Source organism: Meriones unguiculatus, chromosome 6 (genome assembly GCF_030254825.1).
Source record: "Meriones unguiculatus strain TT.TT164.6M chromosome 6, Bangor_MerUng_6.1, whole genome shotgun sequence".
NCBI lineage: Eukaryota > Metazoa > Chordata > Mammalia > Rodentia > Muridae > Meriones > Meriones unguiculatus.
The window spans coordinates 47813948-47832556 of NC_083354.1; the positions used below are offsets into that span (position 1 = coordinate 47813948).

Here is an 18609-nt window from a genome sequence, read left to right on the forward strand (position 1 = left end):
CGCTGTCTTAAAGATTTGTGTTTTCTGTTGCTTTTATAAATGACTGGTGTCTTGATAAATAATGTCTACTGAAAGCATGAAATCAAATAATGAGTACAAATGAGAACCTGAGCTAGGATTCAAGCCCAGCTCTAGGTTGCCAAGCCCACAGATTGCTGCATGTGTACAAACCACAGACTCTTCATTCTCCTCACTCTCAGAGACCCCATCTGAGAGCCATGACTCAAGAGGTACAGTGTTGGGGCTGGCCTTGAGGGACCAGTGAGGGTCACACAGGGCCCTTCCTGTGCAGTCTAGCCCAAGTCCCTGCCTGATACCACATGGTCTCCCCGTGGGTCACCTGGGCTGAGGGTCAGTCCCAGACCACTATTCCTATTGTAAGTACTGGGGACTCCCTAAAACATTCATTGGTCTTGCTTATGGTATATGAGACAAATACACCACAAAATGGATAAATCATGCAGTGACCCTGTTGCTTCTCACTGGAAAGCAGTATCACTGCTAGGATTCTTACTGCCCTTTGAACACCGAGTTTCATATTTGTCAAGTGCAAATGGGAAGAGTGTGAATAATGACATTCAACCACAGTAGATGCTCGTGGAAAAAAAAAAAGGCAGGTGTTTCGGCTAAAGAACACATGTTCACTGGCCTTCCTTTTTTCTGAGTAATAAAGTGATTTTACTTAGTGAGAGAATCAGTACATAAAGTGATGAGGACAGAGAGCAGGGGTAAATGTCATTCATAGGCAGACTGTTTTTGGCCAAAAGGTAAGCTGGGCAGAGCTGTAAACTAGGTTGGTAAGATGCTTGCCTAGAATGTGTGAGGCCCTGGCTTTGCTATGGGCTGCTGTAAATCCCAGCTGTAAAGGGGCAGTTGCATCAAAGGCCTGGAGTAAATCCATTTCTGGAATGTCCACAGAACATGCATACAGATCCATTTACAGTGGTAGTCTCGCAATGTTTCTGGTGGGGCCTCAGCTCTTACGAGCAACCATGGGGGAAACCCTGCCACTGCCTCCCAAGGCCTCCATTACCTCCTGGCATCAGGTATTCTACTGATATCCTTTCACCCAGAATGTGCTTTTGTTTTGTCTTTTAAAGAATTTTCAAAACTGGTTCACTCCCATTCTCATCTAAAGCAGCGAATGCTGTTGCAAATCACCTCTGTGGTGCACACACCATACCCTTGTTCTCTCCCCTGTGCCAGCCACATGGTCCTATGTAGGTCACCATTTCTCTTCCTGTAGCCTGTCACCATTTCTCTTCCTGTAGCCTCAGTCAGTATGTGGAACACCTAGCCATGTTCTATTGACCTGAAAAAGAAGTGTGTGTGTGTGTATTCAGGTTATGAGATACACACACACACATACACACACACATATATATATTCATATTTAAGAGTGCAAAGTTTTCCTGACATAAAATTTGAGCTTAACAAACAGTGGCCACTCTTGCAGTGGTTAGGAAAGCCATCCAGAATGCTACACAGCTCACCTTAAGCAGAGCAATCACAATGTCATCTGTGTGCACACCTGGAGAACCTCTCCAGTCTTTCAGGGACTGCGGGGCAGCTGTGCAGGAAAGGACTGCCTCTCTGCTCACGTTCATCTGGCCCATGTGTTTTCAACCTCTTATCCCTCCACCCTTTGCCATTGCCTGTACCTGCACACCTCACACCTTATGACTTAGATACCACTCTAAGGCAGTGGGCAGGGTCTTACATCCTCTTTTCATCAGTAGTCGCCTTGAGGTGGCACATGCTAGGTTGGAGGAAGGTCCAACCTGAGGGACCTCTGAGAGGCTGCTCCCTGACTGGTGTGGGGAGAAGCTGTGGGTGGTCATGGCTGGTGTCATTTAAAAGGTGATCATAATTACCCTTACGTTCTTGCCTTTAAATGATAGTCTGGAAATCAAGAGAATAAGAAACCTAGCCCCTCCCTGCATTCTGCCTTAACCTCTAGCTGTGTCAAGTAGAGCTTGGGAGTGATGGTAAATACACCTTGAGTTTCCCAGAAAGATTGGATTGGGAAGGCTTGTGAACACAATCTTAACCAGTCCACACTTTTCTTTTAGAACTGGTAGAGAGCCCAGGAGAGCAGGAGCACGAGGCAAGGATGCTGTGTCGGGACACAACGCCCAGAGAGCAGAGGGTCTTTGAGGAAACACGCTTTTTAAGCTCTTAATATACAACTACGCCATTTAGACAACAGTCGACAAGAAGCTTTGTGTTGAGAATTAGGACAGTTTATTGTTTGACCAACATGCTGAGTCTTTTCCACATATTACACAGTTGAATGTAAAGTCAATATGGCCACTGTGCCTTCTGAGCCCATTACAGCTGGAAATGCCACCCTCTGTGTACCTCACTTTAATGAACAGGTGAGGTGAGTAATCAACACACCACAAATAGGCAGGCTGGCCTTCCAGGCTTATGGAGGCTTCTTGCCTCCTGGAGGGACCATCTGAACTCCCGCTGTAAGGGCCTCCTAATAATCGTACCCTGCGGAAAGTGTCAATCAGATGGGGTCTGGAGTCCAAGAAGTTTGCACACTGAAACTGCAAGATTTTGGAATACCGAAGAAGTTGATTTCAAACAAAAATCAAAAGGATGCCCTGGCTGCCGCTCTATAGGTGAGTGTGCACGTGTGTATACAAGACAATGCAAGTAGATTTGGGGACCACCCTTTCCGGTGGAGGAGCCCAACGCACCTATCTTCTCTTTAGCTTCTCAGGCTGGGAATACCCTTGCGTGCTAGCCACGGAGCAGAGATGGCTTAAGGGACACGAGCACAGTAGGACGGAGTCCTGCCTGTACCCCAAGGTCATCGATGGATGAAGAATGCCGACACCGGTTCTGATCATGCCCGGCTTGCAGGGGACCTTGTCTTGTTTTGGTTCTCCCACCCGGGAAACAGGAAGGGCTTGGCTCCCAGTGCTGTGGCAAGCTGATGGTGCCTCCCAGTCTTGGGGGAGAGGTAGTTTGGACACTAGTGAGCATCGAGCCCTGAGCATGACACATTCAGACATAGTCCTGCTAGCTGGCTCTCGTGTAACTCTCACCATCTTCAGCTACCCAGTTTTCCCTGACAGCCTCTCCTCCTTCCATACGGCGAAGGAATAAACTGTTCTACCAGCAGGACGCTGAAGCCAGCGATGCTGTCCCCATACTGTCACACTGGATATTGGAGGACAGGCACTGATTAGAGCTCTGACATTAGTTAGCCACTGGGTAACAGAGACCATGCTCAGGTGTCTATACTCCTGCCTGGCTACCACCTTGCAACCGTTATTATCTCTGTTGCCTGAGACTTTTAATTGATGTGACCATGGCTTCTCCTCGGATCTCGGGATATTGCAAAATGTTTCAGGATGGCGACAGGAAGGGAGCAGTGACTGACAGCAGTGAGACTCCAGCCACCAAGCATTCTAGCCCCTGACCCCACTCAGGACACTGATGTCACACCTGCATTCTGGTGTGCATTGGGTTTAGCAACACCACCTGCCTTTTCAATCTCAGACTGGTTCTGCAGGGCTCACAGAAGTTTTGCTGACAACTCTCTTTCAAGACTCCTAAAGAAAAGGAAGAGGGCCATGTCCACCTGCCAGGCCAGGTCCAGTGTCCAGGGAGAGGAACTGAATTACTAAGTTGAGATCATGCCCTAAGAGGAATCCTCCATTTTGTCCTCTGACTGAACTGGATTCAGCAAAGATGGGGAAACTGAGATAATTTCAGGACATCTTCAAGAGAACCTGACCAGATCCTACCTACAAACAGGAGGATGGTGGTGGCCAAGCGGAAAGCCCAGGACAACTCTGTGTGGGGCCTGGCTGCCTTAAAGGTCTTTAGGGAAGGAGCTGGGCAGCCTGGCTGAGGAAAAGGAGGCCAGGCCACCTGTGGGGGCAGAGAGCAATGGGGCAGAGGGGCTTTGTGTACAAGCTAGGAAGGCAGAGCTCCTTAGGTCAGAGCAACCGGAAATGACTTCATCTGTCACAGCGCCTGTTGTTTCATCTGCCATGGCACCGTGATGTCTTAGACTATGTGAACAAGAGAAGAGAACCGAGTTTCTACTTCGAGTTATAGGAATACAGAAAGGTATTCTTCAGTGCTGAGAAGATGAAAATCCATTCTACATTCATTCAGTGAGACCTGGTACAGAGCGCTGTCAGTGGGGCTCTGCCGGAGAAGGCCCTCACTGCCAGTCAGGCTGCCGTTTTCACGGGGCAGGTACGCCTTCTTCCAACAAGCACCACGGAGGTGGGGTGCCCACACTGGGGGACACTGGCCCACAAAGGCATGCACACCTGTGCACACAGGTACATAAAGCAGTGGTGAAGGTAGTTCCGTGGACTATTTTTGCTCGTAGTTTAACACATCTATGCACTATTTTATTGAAGGCAAGACAACCACAAGTTATTTGACAATATTGAGTATTTCTTATTTCAATACACTGTATACTTTTGAACTTCCAAAACTGGAATCACAATGCAAAGTTCCAACTTGAGAGCGGGAGAGACAAGAATATACATTGAGCACATGTATATGTGAGGATGTGTGTGTGTGTGTGTGTGGGGGGTGTATACACAAGTCTATCTCTATGTATAATTATGTACACACATATAAAAACTAAACACATGATGTCTCAGTTACACTCGTACATTGGTCCTTGCCTTTGGGAAGAGGTACCCCAGGGGACCGTGCTTCCTCTCTCCTTCACCAGAACTGGCTCTGACACCGTCTCCCAGGATGGAGGAGCATGACAGACCCACTTACAAAAATCAGCCCTGCCATGGAGGCTGCCATTTTGAACCCATTTCTGAGAAGTTCCATAATTCCTTCCAACCCCCCTGTTGGAGTTCTCCCCCCCCCGGGGGGGGCATTCACTCTGCCCATCAGGAGTGTAGAAGAAGAGCCAGTGCTAGGGTGGCAGGGATGTTTTGGTCACCGCCCCTGTCTGTCGTTAGGCAGGCCTGGGCCAGTGAGTCTGGAAGTGTTTAGAAGGTGAGCTATTTTGCTTTGAGGAGAGCTCTCCGTTAGAGACTTTGAAGGTCTTCTAGACTAAAACAGTCTCGGGAACGAGTAGAAATAGGAAGGACAGCTTGCTGGGGGCAGGTTGCAGTGCTCCGGGCAGCCTTCTGGGAACCTCACAGGAACTCCAAGTTGCCTGCGGTTGCAGCCACAACACTCCCAAAGGTATTCACACAAAGGTTTCAAATGTACCATGACAGGAGGTGAAAACACATCAAGGAATCAACCTTTCCAGAACAATACTCAGCAAGATCAGTAACCAACGGTCTGAGAACATGTATTGGTCAGAATCAGGGCAGAGACCCCCCCCCTACTTCCCCAATCACAGGCAGACGGATGGCACGTGCCTCAGGCTTCAGCGCTCCTGTGCCACCCAGCGTCACACTGAGTTGGCGAGTCAGTCAACCGCTGGGCCGGCAGGTTACAACCATTGAGAAGCACGCACTGGCTCAGCCCTCAGCTGCCAAGAGCACCCCATCCTTCCAGCAACTTCTCTCACTATGTGGCACAGAGACCACATGGTTGCCTGTGCACTCTGTCTCCGTATTTTTTTTTTCAGGGAAGGAGATGAAGCAAAATTAGCCTCGGGGCCTGCTGCTGAGGCTACAGTCCACAGGCCTTCATTTCCACTCAGGCCTGCTGCTGTGTCCCACTCTGCCAAGGAAGGTCTAAACAATGCCCCCTTTGAGGCTGTTTTGTTAAACTAAAGTCTGATTTGACTGGGGAGCCTAGGTGGGGGGGCTTGATTGGAACCTAATTGCTATTGTTCAGTTAATTGCTTTAATTTACTGGGCTGGGGATGGGAGGAAGGAGGAAGTGACACACAGTTCCAAGAGAACAGGAAGGAAGGGGTGTGTGGAGAGGTTCTCTGTAAGTTTACAAATATACAAAAATGAAAACAAAAACAAAAAAAAAGCACGTCTTTCAAATAAAAATGACTACTTCTTTTATCTGGCAAAAAGTTGTATACACATGATTTAAATTTTTTTTTAAATTTTAACAGTTTTTGGCAATCTTAATAAAGTACAATATATTACAACCAAACCAAAAAATAGTTGTTTAGGTAACAGCTGTTAAGAGTGACGTGGTCCCTGATGCCCAGCCTCCCTCCCCCGTGTCCCACCCTACTCCTAGAGAGAGAGAGAGAGAAAAGAAAGATCCTCCCGTCTTGATAAACTCATTTCCCACCCCGTTAGGAAGCTAACCGATAGGAGGCAAAACAAGTGTTGAGGAAGCCGAATGGGCTCTGCATTAGCAGGAGCAGCCGCCCTCGCTGGCCGGGGGCTCCTGGGCCTTGTCCAGCTTGATGTCAATCACTGTAGGAGGCTGGCTAAGGAAGACGACCATGGTCATCAAGACGCCACTCTGTCTCTCTGCAAGCTCGGCTGGAGTGGGAAGGAGCTGGCAGCGCCCCCCCAACCCCCTTTGCTCTCACTATGCCCCACCTGCCTACATCGCCCAAACTGCCAACCCAGGGAGAAACTTGGGCTGTGCTATCACTATCAACACATCACACAGGCCAGGGAGGGTGTGTCTTGGAAGCTTTCCCCAGTGACTGATGAACTGTGCTCAAACTCCAGCATCTAGCCATAGTCTCAGCCTTGTAACTGCCGACCCTACTCCAAAGTGCCCTGGTAGGGAAGAGTCCCTCAGGCCAGGCTCAGAATTCAGTGTCCATATCATCAAGTACAGGAGGATGTGGGGTTGTCCTGGTGAGCAGGAGATGGTCCTTACTTCTCAAGAAGCTGCATCCACAGGGCCTAAACAGCTCCTTTCTGTTGGCATTCTGGGAACTGGGGGGCTGAATCACACTTGCCAGAACCAGCAGACGAGTGGATTCAAAGCGCAGGCCAGCCCGTTCCCTCCCATCACCTCTGGCTGCAAACCCAGACTAACCTCATGAGACTTCAGCTTGGCATCTAGCCAGAGCATCTCGCCACTGCTGAGTACCAAGCTTGTGGATGCTTTACAGCCGCACCCCATCGCTGGCTGGGCTCAGATGCTGGCTGCACTGCTGTAGAAAACAGGGGTGGGTGGGGTGAGGTGGCAGTGGGGCTTGCTGCTGGCATTCTAAGGGTGCCTCTGTGTCCCCTATTTGGGGGTAACTGTCGTAAATGCTTCGCTGAGTCTCTGATGAATGCACACGCCTACAACTATTTCCCTTGGGTGAGGCTTCACTTTTGAGCATGGGTTTTCACCTTGTGGCTTCATTCAGAAGAACTGGTACCATGCACCCTTTTCTTCTCGGGCTTTCAGCCCTGCCCCCAACTGCGAGGTGAAGACTCACCGCTCAACTTGTGCCTTTTTCACTCTGCCTGCCCTAAGTCCTTGGGACATCATGGACTTTAGGCCTTGGACTTGTCCCTCTATGTTACCCATGGGAACTCTCTCATCCACCTCCTGCTCCCCTTTGGGATGCGTCCTGGAGAACCTCCAACCACTACCCCTAGTTCCTGACTCAGCCTCTAAACTCAGCCACCTTTGTAGTTGAATCTGTCTTCAATACCCCTTAGATAATCAATCCAAATACTGCCGACATTGGGGCAATGTAAAATAAATCCCCTATTACCTGTTTCTTTTTTCTTTGCTCCAAGCCCTGTTTGTTTCTGTGTGGTCTTCCTGTGTTTTTGTTGCAAAATGGGAGCTGGAGCTGGACCTAGCATAGGAGCAGGCCAGCTGGAGCATTCTCAGCACAGGCTGGTCTTCTCCACCAGCTGTAGCGCCAGCTTCAAACCAAGCTGCCGATCTTACCCTCTTAAGGTATGTACAGATCAGCTGTTAGTGAAGTTGATGCCGAATCCTAGAATCTGACTCTCAGCCACTGCTTCCCTCTGACCTGCTGTGCCCTCCACACAAACACCTATGTGCTCCTCAGTTCCTGGTTGTTCCTCCTGGTCCCTTACCTGTTTCTCTTCTTGACCCATGTGGGCAACTTTCTCTCTCAGCTTTGGCCTTCCGCACCCCTGTGGGACTCTCTGCTAAAGACACTTACTAGGCTCCCTTTCCCCCTCCCCCCCCCCCCCCCCCCCCCCCGGCTATCTGTGGCTCCAGTCTGCAGTCCAGCAGCCTCAGGGCTCAACTCCCTCTGGGGGCTTATAGGAACACACCTGCTTCACGTTCCACTTTGCAACTTCCTCTCTCTCTTCCTCCACAAACTCAGATTTCACAACAACAGCTTGGCCTTACAATAAATCGATGGCCAAAAGTTGGCGAACTTACTTGCCAAACTCTCACAAATCGTTAACAGCTGCTACTGCCCTAAACAAATGATCCCCCTAGTGCTTAAATCTGAACTCGTCTGCTCTGCACTTCCAAAAGTTCCTTATCTCTAAGGTTCTACTTCCCACGCTTTTTTCCTTTATGATTTCTTTGCACTCTGCTCTTAGAAAAATTCTCTTCAGATTATGTTGTAAAGTCACATCTCAGGAATTCTAAGTTGTTCACTGGCTTTGGTTTCATATCTGCAACATCTGTAACAAAATTTGGCTTTAAACTTATAGCAAAAGGCTTATAATTAAAAATCTATACGTGAGTATAGGCGATTCAACTCTTGTTTACAATATGTGTGTGTGTGCATGTAACTTGGATTCAACCCTGTGTTCATTTGTGTATGTAACTCAGATTCAACTGTATGTGCTGTGTATGTAATCTTGATTTAACTTTGTGCATATGTGTATGTAACTCAGAGTATGTAATACATATATATGGAGAGGGAGAGAGAGAGAGAGATCTATTAGGAAAACAGATGTTTTTAAACAGTGACCATGTGGCTCTCCTCCATGTTGGCTGGTGACCTCATCAGAATGTAAGCAGCCACATGGATGGGCAATTACTTTTTCTAAGGTAAAAGAGTACATGCTGTGTGACTTCATCATCTAACATGACCACAAGGCATAAGGCAACATTTGTAAAACTTCTTGGTTCTAATGAGTTCTCTGCTTATAACTGTATCTTCTTTCAGATTAAGGAAGCAACAGCGGGTCTCAAATATTCTGGATTGGTATGGATTTTTTTATGATGATAAAAACTCAAAACCATATTTGCTACAACATACTATATATGTGATTCAACTCTAGAATATACTGTATATGATGAAAAATATGTGAGGTTATAAAGGTCTATGCAGATTAACACAAGCTGGTTTAAGATGTATGTCTAATTACTTCATGTCTCTGCTAATTAGCAGCAACACCAAGCTGCTAGAAAATCTAGCTCACCAACAGCATATGTTTGATATTTGATAATCAAGCTCTATAAGGTCTACTCAGATTCACAGTAATACTTATCTAGCTTCTTTGTCTTTTAAGCTTTAGGTATTTGGCTAAACTGAGTCATATAAACAACTGCAATATTCTACCATAGTGCATTATAAAAGGATCAGTAAAGTTGCCAGTCTCTCTATGAACGGTCTCTAAAAGTTTTATTTTTGACACTAGAAGAGCTTCAATTCATAAAGTGTTATTTTTAAGGCGAAACATAACAAGGATGTAATATAAAATCCTAGTCTTATAACAGCTACTAACTTGCTCTAAACTGTTAAGGGTAATTAAGAAATGCAGGTTAATGGTCAATTCTTTAATGTGCCCAGAACTATACTTATAGTCAGGCTAAGTACTAATGTAATTAATTACAGGAATAAGCTTTATTTATTCTTCTGTACATGTTTTCAAAGTTAAGCCTAAAGCAAGTTACTAAATCATATATACTTAATAGATGGTCCTCAAATGCTTCAGAGATCTGCAGAATATGGCATTTAAAACATTTAGTAAAAAAGCTTTTTGTGGAAAGAGACATGCCCAAATCCTGGCAGCACCCCTAATCTCCTCCAAAAAAAGATGGATGGGTGCAAAAGAGCCTCCACCAGGAGCTTGCTTTAAATGTGGCAAAGCTGGCCACCGGTCCAAAAACTGCCCTTCACCTCAACTGCTGCCAGGATGTTGTCCAACATGTGGATAAGCAGGACACTGGGGAGTTGACCGCCTTGCTTTGCCTAGACAAGGCAGGCCAGTCATCCTAAGTTCCTACTCCACAGGAAAGTCTGTTGGGATCTGGACCTGGGGGCCAAAGACTGACACTGGCCTGGGACCTCAACCACCATGGAGGAACCTAGGGCAACTCTGCCATTTTTAATAGATTCAGAAGCTGCTGGGTCTGTACTTTCTGCTTATCCTTTTCAGATCCCCGGCCTTGATTGATAAGGCTACGATGGCTTTGTCAGTTTAGTAACAGCAACCAAGGCTTCAGCTGCCTTCTCAGTTCTGCCTGACTCTTAAGTCAGGCCACAGGCCTTACTTTCCTAGAGCTGTGGCTACTAGGTCTAGACACAGTTTACCTTGTTACCAGACCCGGAAAAGAGATAAACTAACAAAACAGATTTCAATGTAACTTTTCACCATTTCTTGGTTTAAAGGAACTCACTCTACAATGACTGCTCTCGGTCACCAGCCGCCTGTGTCTCATGGTAAAAGATTGGATAGGAAAAAAAAGGTGTAAAGTTTAAAGCTTAAGTGGTGAGGACCTAGGAAAAACGTTTTAGTGTCTAAGAAGGAGTTTTGAAAGTGTGTGAATCAATTTGTAAAGGTATAAGAAAGTAACTTAAGGTATTAAAAAAAATTAAATAAAAAAGGCTTCGGATTTCTTTCCCTTACTATGCTATTGTTGAATTAAAGAGTTCAAAAGTTCAGAGCTTTAACATTAATCGGTGCAGGTCTGATAAGCTATTAGTTTAGCTCTGGCAAAGTGCTAATGCTATTATCATAGTCATGAGCTCAAGATTTTAAATTTCCTTTGGTTGTCTTCTAAGTGTAGATTTAAAGGTGCTTCTTACTGTGCTAAAAATGTCTTTCTAATCTATATACATCCAGTCTTCTGGATAGAGGAAAGAGGCCCTGCTTTCATGCTCTGTAGTCACACTGAAAATCAAGATCAAGTGAGCTTTTGCCCTTTTACTCCCCAAGAGGTTTCTGTCCTCCCTGAGCTCGCCTTAAACGGCGTTCATGCTTTTAACCCAAAATCATTTCCCAAGCTTCTACCATGACCCAAAGGTGTGAGTCTACTGCCTCTCTACAATGTGGGTTTCAGTACAGATTACAAACAGGTCTGAAACTTATCTCTTTTTGGAAGCTTAAAAAAATCTGTAAGCTTCAGGGAATAGGCTTAAATCCACTTCTCAAGGGTCAGATGTGCTCCAGATAAGTTCTGTCAGTCTGTTTCCCACCTGCCTATTCCACTTACTCCTGAGGGTAGGCTCCCTCCCCTTTCCCTTGGTATTTGGGGACTCCACTCGCACAACTACCAAGACTATGGGCCTAAAGGTTTCAAATTACACCGAAGAAAAATTCTTCCCCTAAACCACTTAACTTTATTTTTTGACCCTAACATTATATATATAGCATCCTGCCAGGTCCAGGTGTTAACTCAAACTCTGCAACTAGGGCAGCTTCAAAACAGCTCTAGCTCCAGGTGGTCACAGACTGCTTCAACCAGGCCTGCCCTTTCCTAGCCCCAGATGGTCCCACAGAGCATGGACAGCCAGTGGAACAGCCAGCTCACCCAGGACTTGGCTGGCACCCCAGCTCTCCTGGGTTCCCAAGGACGCTGATGTCTTCAGATGGAAGGAAGCAATTTAAAGAGTGTGGTGCTTTCATTCCTGCCTCCCTATCACCCCTTCCTATTCCTCACCTTTTATAATAATCAAAGAGGAGGACTATTATAAAGCAGGTGGTCCACCAGACTGCCCTTCAGCGACTCAGTGCCAACAGCTTACATTATCCCCTGCTGCCACCAGGTGTGGTGCATTTATTTCCACTGTTCCTACGAGATACATGACTTCCCTAGGTGACACACACACAATTTAAGGTCGGAATTCCCTCCCCCGAATCTGCGTGTGTGCGTGTGTGTGTGTGGGGGGGGGTTGTTTGTTCTCGCCATCTCCTAGTCTCTCTCTCTCTCTGCCTCCCTTTGTCTCTTTCTCATGTCTTGCCACACCAAGAAGGCCTTTCACCTCCCTTCTCCAATGAACCTCTTGAGTGAGATCTGTTGTGTGGTGTGGTTGCAAGCAGCACACCTTGGCTCACACCCACCAGGGTACCCTCAAAGCTTAATCCCGACACTCGGTAGGACACACAGTTACTGCCAATTGCCGCCATTGTTTGTCACACGAAACCCTTGCTCCAGAAAGGAGAGCCCTGTGTGTGTGGAAACAGCAAAGGTCTGTATGTAGCTCCTCTATCATTCTGGTCCCTTAGCCCGACGCTGTTGAGAAAGCGAGAGCTAGGGAAGCTGCTAAAATGGCCCTGGGGAGGCTTCTTGTGCAGGGTGGACGTGAAGAAAGCTCTACACCCACACAGCTACCCTGGTCCTCACCATGAGGGAGCAAAGCCATGTGGGAACCCTTCACATATCATCCTATCATCACATATCATCACTAAGTGGCACTTCCATGTGCTTGTTCCTTATGATGCGATCCCAGGCATGACCCCAGGAACACCTCAAAACATCTGGGTTTGAGCCATCAGTAAACGGAAATGCTAGCTCCACACCCCAGCTGAGCCTGAGTGGCAGCTGCTTCCACCTGCTCCCCACTGGGCTGTCTGGGGTTCGTTCCAGGCTCTTCTAGTCTTGCCTCATAGGAGGCTCCAGCCATTGAGCGCCCAGGAGTGCCATGGCCACATCTGCCAGATGGGGGTACCCCATAGCTGGGCTAACCGATTGTCCCTCGTGATCTACTTGCTATCTGTCCAGTGCTCTACTCCCTAAAGCTGGGCGAGATGCTAGGTACACCAGGATGCTGGGTTAGTCATCACCCTGAAGTGGGAGTCATGTGACCTGACTGTTGGTCCAGCACGGAGTCCCACCTGGGCCTCCGGGAGAACATGAATGAATGGCCACCACTTATCCTGGCAGGTCAAATTTGTGTTTGGAGTGGAGGGGATAAAGGCAGGCTATCTGTCCCTCAGGGTGGGCACAGCAGGGGGGTCACTACACCTCTTGCCTTCCTATTGGTTCTGCTCTCTTCCTGACTCCGCAGGTCGGTTTCTGCTCAGGCATCTGACTAGCTTCAAAGAAAGCCTGCCTGAGGGCAACATCCTCACTCACCTACTTGCTTCCCGTCTCGTTCTCCCAGGTGCCCGTTGACAGACAACACCCCAGAATAGAGCAGGGATATACGTGAAGGAGGCCTCAATGCAAATTCTAATTCCCTAGGTTACCTACGATGTGCCTTTGGGTACCTCTGTGAACCTCACATTCAGCATCCGGTGTAAGCTAGGTTATCAGCTGTATGGTGGAAGTGCTGTGCAAGCTTTTTCCATAGAGCAGTGGGGACATGGAGGACTAAGCGGTTCACAGACTTGGGGAGCCATCTTCTCACTCACGTATTACAGGAAAAGGATACTCCCTTCTTTGCTCTTCTCCTGGACGTTCTCCATGCCGGGCAGAGCCGATGCCACACGTCGGAAGAGCTGCAGGCAGGAGAGGCAGGGTGAGGCCCGCCCAGCCCCCCCCACCTTCCCTCTCCTTGTCTCCCCCTGCACCGCTCTCTTCCTGTGTATGGATCGTGGGCATCGACGGCCTGTCTGCCCCTCGACTGTGCCCTGGAGTGCAGGCAGGCCTGCTCTACGTCCTCTGCTGTCACCATTGCCCCTCACAATGCTGGTCCTAGAGGGTCTCAGGATGCTTGCAGGTAGAGGGAACGGGGGCTAGAGAGACAGTCTGCCAACAAAGTGCTTGCCATACAAGCATGAGGGCCCAATTTCCACCCCCAGAATCCACGTAAAAAGCTGGGTATAGCCGCACACGCGTGTAATCTGAGCGGTGAGGTGACAGAGACCGGTAGGTTCCCAAGGACTCACCGGCCAGACGGCCTGGCTGAACTGATGCACTCTGGGTAAAATGAAAGACCCTGTCTTAAAAACACAAGGTGGATGACAGCGGAGAAATGACATCAGAGGTTAACCTGTGGCCCCCACAGGTGTAACCACATGCATGCCAACGCACGCCAGCACACAAATACACGTCCACACATGCACACACATGACATGCCTACCCGCACAGCAAAGCTGTGGCTTCTCCAACAGGCAGGCTGGCCCACAGGAAGTCAGCAGGGGTCACTGACTTCAAGGAACCCGCCCTAGTACGGAAATAATGTAGGCCCCGGGGAGCAGGCCCTCCAGTGGGCTTTGTCCCTCACCCTCACATGAGGACTAGGTGTGGAAGACCATTCTCTGACTTGACGTAAGATAAATGACTCTCCCCAAGGACACTGAGGCAGCCAGATCCTGGGAGCCAGGGCCACAGCCACTGTGAGGGATATGAGAATGCTACCATGAGACTGTGGGTTTGTGTGGATGTGGTATGTGCGGTGTGTGCGATTTTGTTTGTAGAGTGGGTGTAGAAAGTGTGTGTGCGCGCGCCTGTATGTGTAAGCATGTAAGTGAAGAGGTGTTTGTGTGGTATTGTGAATGTCAGGATTCTCTGTGTATACGAGAAAGCGAGGGTAGGGAAGCATGCAGAGCGAAGGTTCTTGTGTAAGTCTACCTAAGTGAGTGCACAGAACAGAAGGAGGCAGCAATGGGCACCTGACAGGCAGACACTGGCAGAGGTGACATCTTGAAAGTAACGAGGCAGGCAGAAGCCGGGGGCACAGAAGATTCCGGGCTGGATGTCCGGGTCTCCCCAAGCTCATATGTTAAAACCTAACTCCTGGCTGGGCAGTGGTGGTGCACGCCTTCAATACCAGCACTTGAGAGACAGAGGCAGGTGGATCTCTGTGAGTTCGAGGCCAGCCTGGTCTACAGAGCGAATCCCAGGTTGGCCAGGGCTACACTGAGAAACCCTGTCTCGAAAAACCAAAAACCAGACCAAACAAACAAAACAACAATAGAGACTAACTCCCAGAAAAGTGGTGTAAGGGGATGTTGCCTTGAGGAGCCCTCCTGACTGGGACTGCCACATTTACAGCGAAGCTGAGGGAGCCCTCGAGTTCCTTTCATGTGAAGAAACACCTGGAAGGTGCCAATTACGCGGGAACAGAGCCCACGCGGCAGTGAATCTACCATCACCTTCATCTTGGACTCCTCAGCCTTCCGAGCAAGGAGAAATCCATTTTCTGTTGTCTGTAAGTTACCTGTGGTTATTTTTGATAATGGCTCAAACTGGCCACCTTTAACTCCTGCTCAAACCCTGATTCCAGATCATTCCAGGGTGGCAGAGGGGACCAGCCTGTCCTTGGCCTCCTGCTCTATGGATGCCTGATGTTGTCCTCTGCTTCTATTTCCTATGATGTCATCAGACCCAAAGAGCAGCAGCCCTATCCTCCTCCTCTCTTCATCCCTGAGACATCCTGAGGGGAGGGCGTTAGGCTCCCATCTGATACTCATGGAGGCCAAAACAGGGCTGGGAGGAATGGAGTTGATGGCCCTCCAGTTGGGCACTGTGGGATCTCTCTAATGTGGCCACAGTGCCCCTACTACTGTCCCTTCTAGCTCCTGTCACCCTTAAAGACTGCAGCCAGCAGCACCATCAACATGGCGCGAGCCATAATTATCTCCCAGTGGCCAACAGGTGCTCAGGTTTGCCTTGTGTGCCTGGGAAATTGAAGGTCACAGGAGATGCCACATCAAGCCTCACCCCTTGCTCAGAGTCCCTTCCCATGCTGCAGGCACCCTGCTGCCAGGTCTCTCCTCCCATCAGCCCTGCCTACAATGCCCTCCTTCCTCGCCACCGTCCTCCTCCTGCTCCAAGGTAGGGGCTCTCGGCCCTGCGTGAGCCTCGGATCCCTTTCCCAGTCTGCTGAAGCCTGTGGACTCATTCAGGTACGAAGCCAGTTACAGGGATCATAAAGGAAACCTTCCGGTTCTGGGTGAAGCTTCCCAAATAGAAAAGGATCATACATCTGTGCCATGCTGACACCCGTGTCTCCTCACGAACATACTAAGCAGCAGGATTAGCGGTGAGTCTACCAGCCAGCGGGAAGCTGAGGTCGGCCCTGTGACGTTCAGGATGACTGTGTGAGGTGCTGTCAGTGGGAGAGTCACAGCACTCACTGCTGACACTGAGCCTGGCTGACCACACCTGTCGCTGAGGATCAGGCTACAGATGAGTGAGCAGTCAGAATACAGGCAGCATTGCCATAAGCCCGGGACGGCTGAGCTGCCAAGCTCTGCCCATGAACTACCCCGGCTCCGGGATCCCAGCCAAACACGACTACTCCAGCCCTAGTTCGGCCCCTTCTCCCTCCCACGATTCCCAACTGCCAAGGGGAGCCTCTCCACTCCGTTTCTGAGCTGCCCTTCGTGGCCCTGAGGTCTCGCCAAGGCTGGGCCTTCCTTCACACACGCTGCTACCGGGACCCATACCTGATCATGGCTGTGGAGACTAGTGACCGACAGTGTCTGCGTGGCTCCCAAGCTGTGTGCTCCCTGCATGCCACCTGCTTTAGCAGCCATCCCCGATGCTCGGAGTTACAGGCTTATGTACCGGTTGGCTGCCCCAACCTAATCAATGGCCCACCCGGAACAAGGAAGGTCCCAGGCGAGGGCTTCCAGCCCTGAGCGGGCCACGTGTGTCCTCACCTGCTTCACGTTGTAGCCGGTCTTCGCGCTGGTCTCAATGAACATAACGCTCAGTTCTTTGGCCCGCTGTTCCCCTTCCTCGATGGTTATCTGCCTGCAAGTGAAGGAGAGCGGGAAAGGTCAGGTGGCAGGGAGGCAACGCCTGGCAGGAATGGAGGAGGCCACCCGAGATAAAGAACCATGCGCAGGGCAGAAGGAGCCTGCCAGTGGCCCATTGGTCAGCCCTGAAGACAGGCTTCCTGCCCAAGGGTCCCTGCCAGGGGGCCAGCCATAGTCTGCCTAGTAAAAAGGTGGCACCTGGGCACAGAGGACCCCAACCCCTTTCCATATTTCTTCCATGTCTTCTGAACTAGGAAGCAAGGCACACACCCACACACCTTTTAAGGCAGGTTCTATGTAGCCCGGGCTGGCCTTGAATTTGTGATATAGCAAAGAATGACACTGAACTTCTGATCCTCTTGACTCTGCCTCCCCAGAATGGGGTCTGTCAGGCATGTTGGTGCTCCTGAGCTTATGGAGGCAAGCCTTGCCGTTCCTTTCCTTTCCGGCCTCCTGGGCAGGAGTAGCCACAGAGGGGCAAGGAAGCATGGTCCTGCTAGTCATAGTGCCTCTATAGTCCAGAGCCCCCCTACCTCTTGTCAGCCAGATCCGTCTTGTTGCCCACAAGCATGATGATCACGTCACTGCCCCTCTCTGTCCTGACGTCATCAATCCATTTAGAAGTCTGCTGGAAGGAATTGAGATCTGGAGGCAGAAAGTAGGGGCAGAGTGTGAATGAAGGCCCCCTCAGGAGGCCGTGCACCTAGATGCCAATCTCCACATACCAGTTAGGCTGGGGCTATACAGGGAAGCCAGTCCCGTCCTGCGGTCCTGAAGAGCCACCAGCACTGCTCAGCCACCCTAGGGAGAGAAGTCACCGTATCTGGAAAGATAGGTTGTCGCACTTTCTTCACAGAACAGTGACTCCGGAGGCCCGACAGGAGTCAGAGCTGATCTGAAGCTCACGGCAGAGGGCGGAAAGAAAGAATTCAGGGCCTGGCTGAGCTACGGACCAGTGAAGGGAGGACACAGTGGTCCCTAGGAAATGGAGTCCCACTGAAGGGATGTTCAAGGGAGTCTGAGGAAGGCCAGGTGGGCTTGGGAAGAAAACCTGCAACCCTGCAGGGTGGGGGGGCACCTCAGAGACACATAAATCCAGAAGCAAGTCATCTGTGGGCAGCGGCAGCTCCCTCAGAAGACTCACACACACTGTGACACCCAAGCTCAGCACCTAGAGGGGGCCAGGTGGCTGCTCTCCCCAGCCTGACACAGCTCCTTTAGGATGTAGCTCCCACCTCACTGGGGGGGGGGGATACAGGTAGTCAGGGAAGAGGCAGACAGGGGGGCAGGGCAGAACAGAGCAATGAGTGAGCCGTGCCCCTACCTTGTGTGATTTCAGGGTCCTCGTAGCATCTTATATGACTAAAACCTTCCTAATGCTGTGACCCTCTAACAGCGCCAGCCAGATGTCTAACCATAAAATTATTCTGTTGCTACAGTAACAAATTCATCGCTGTAATTAATTTTGCTACTGTTGTTAATGTAAATATCTGATAGACGGGATATCTGATGTGTGATCACTGTGAAAAGGTCATTTGGTTCCCAAATGGTCGCCACCCACAGGTTGAAAACCGTTGCTTTAGATTTGGGGGGTGGTGTTAGATGGGTTCTGCATAAGGCCTTCCCTAACCTCCGGGGTCCCACTGAGTCTGTGCAGCCCTTTAAAGAACCTTGTGTGCAAGAGGGGTTGCCCATAAGACATCCCTGAAGAGAGATGGCACCACATATGACAGCCAGGCAGGACACAGACAGCTGACCTTGTGAGCATCTGAGTCCCCTCTATACAGATGGACCCTGCCCTGAGCAGGACCAACCCTGTCTTGTGTAGTCATATCTGTCACAGGAGTCTGAAGGACACTGAGGACACTATGGTCCAAGGTAATGCACTACCCTGCCCCCAAACACACACATA

At 49.6% G+C, this 18609-nt stretch overlaps 1 protein-coding gene across 2 annotated transcripts in view; it reads right to left on the reverse strand.

Moving 5' to 3' along the window:
• Nucleotides 1-2221: 2221 nt before the first annotated feature.
• Nucleotides 2222-18609, reverse strand: part of Rab6b (RAB6B, member RAS oncogene family) — a 61374-nt gene continuing 44986 nt past the window's right edge. For both annotated transcript variants that reach the window (XM_060385410.1, XM_060385411.1), the window contains exons 5-8: nt 17231-17342; nt 16599-16692; nt 13421-13487; nt 2222-6341 (exon numbers count right to left, since the gene is read on the reverse strand). In XM_060385410.1, coding sequence (XP_060241393.1) covers nt 6277-6341; nt 13421-13487; nt 16599-16692; nt 17231-17342 — 338 coding nt within the window. In that variant the 3' untranslated portion in view covers nt 2222-6276. The remainder of the gene's footprint in view (nt 6342-13420; nt 13488-16598; nt 16693-17230; nt 17343-18609) is intronic.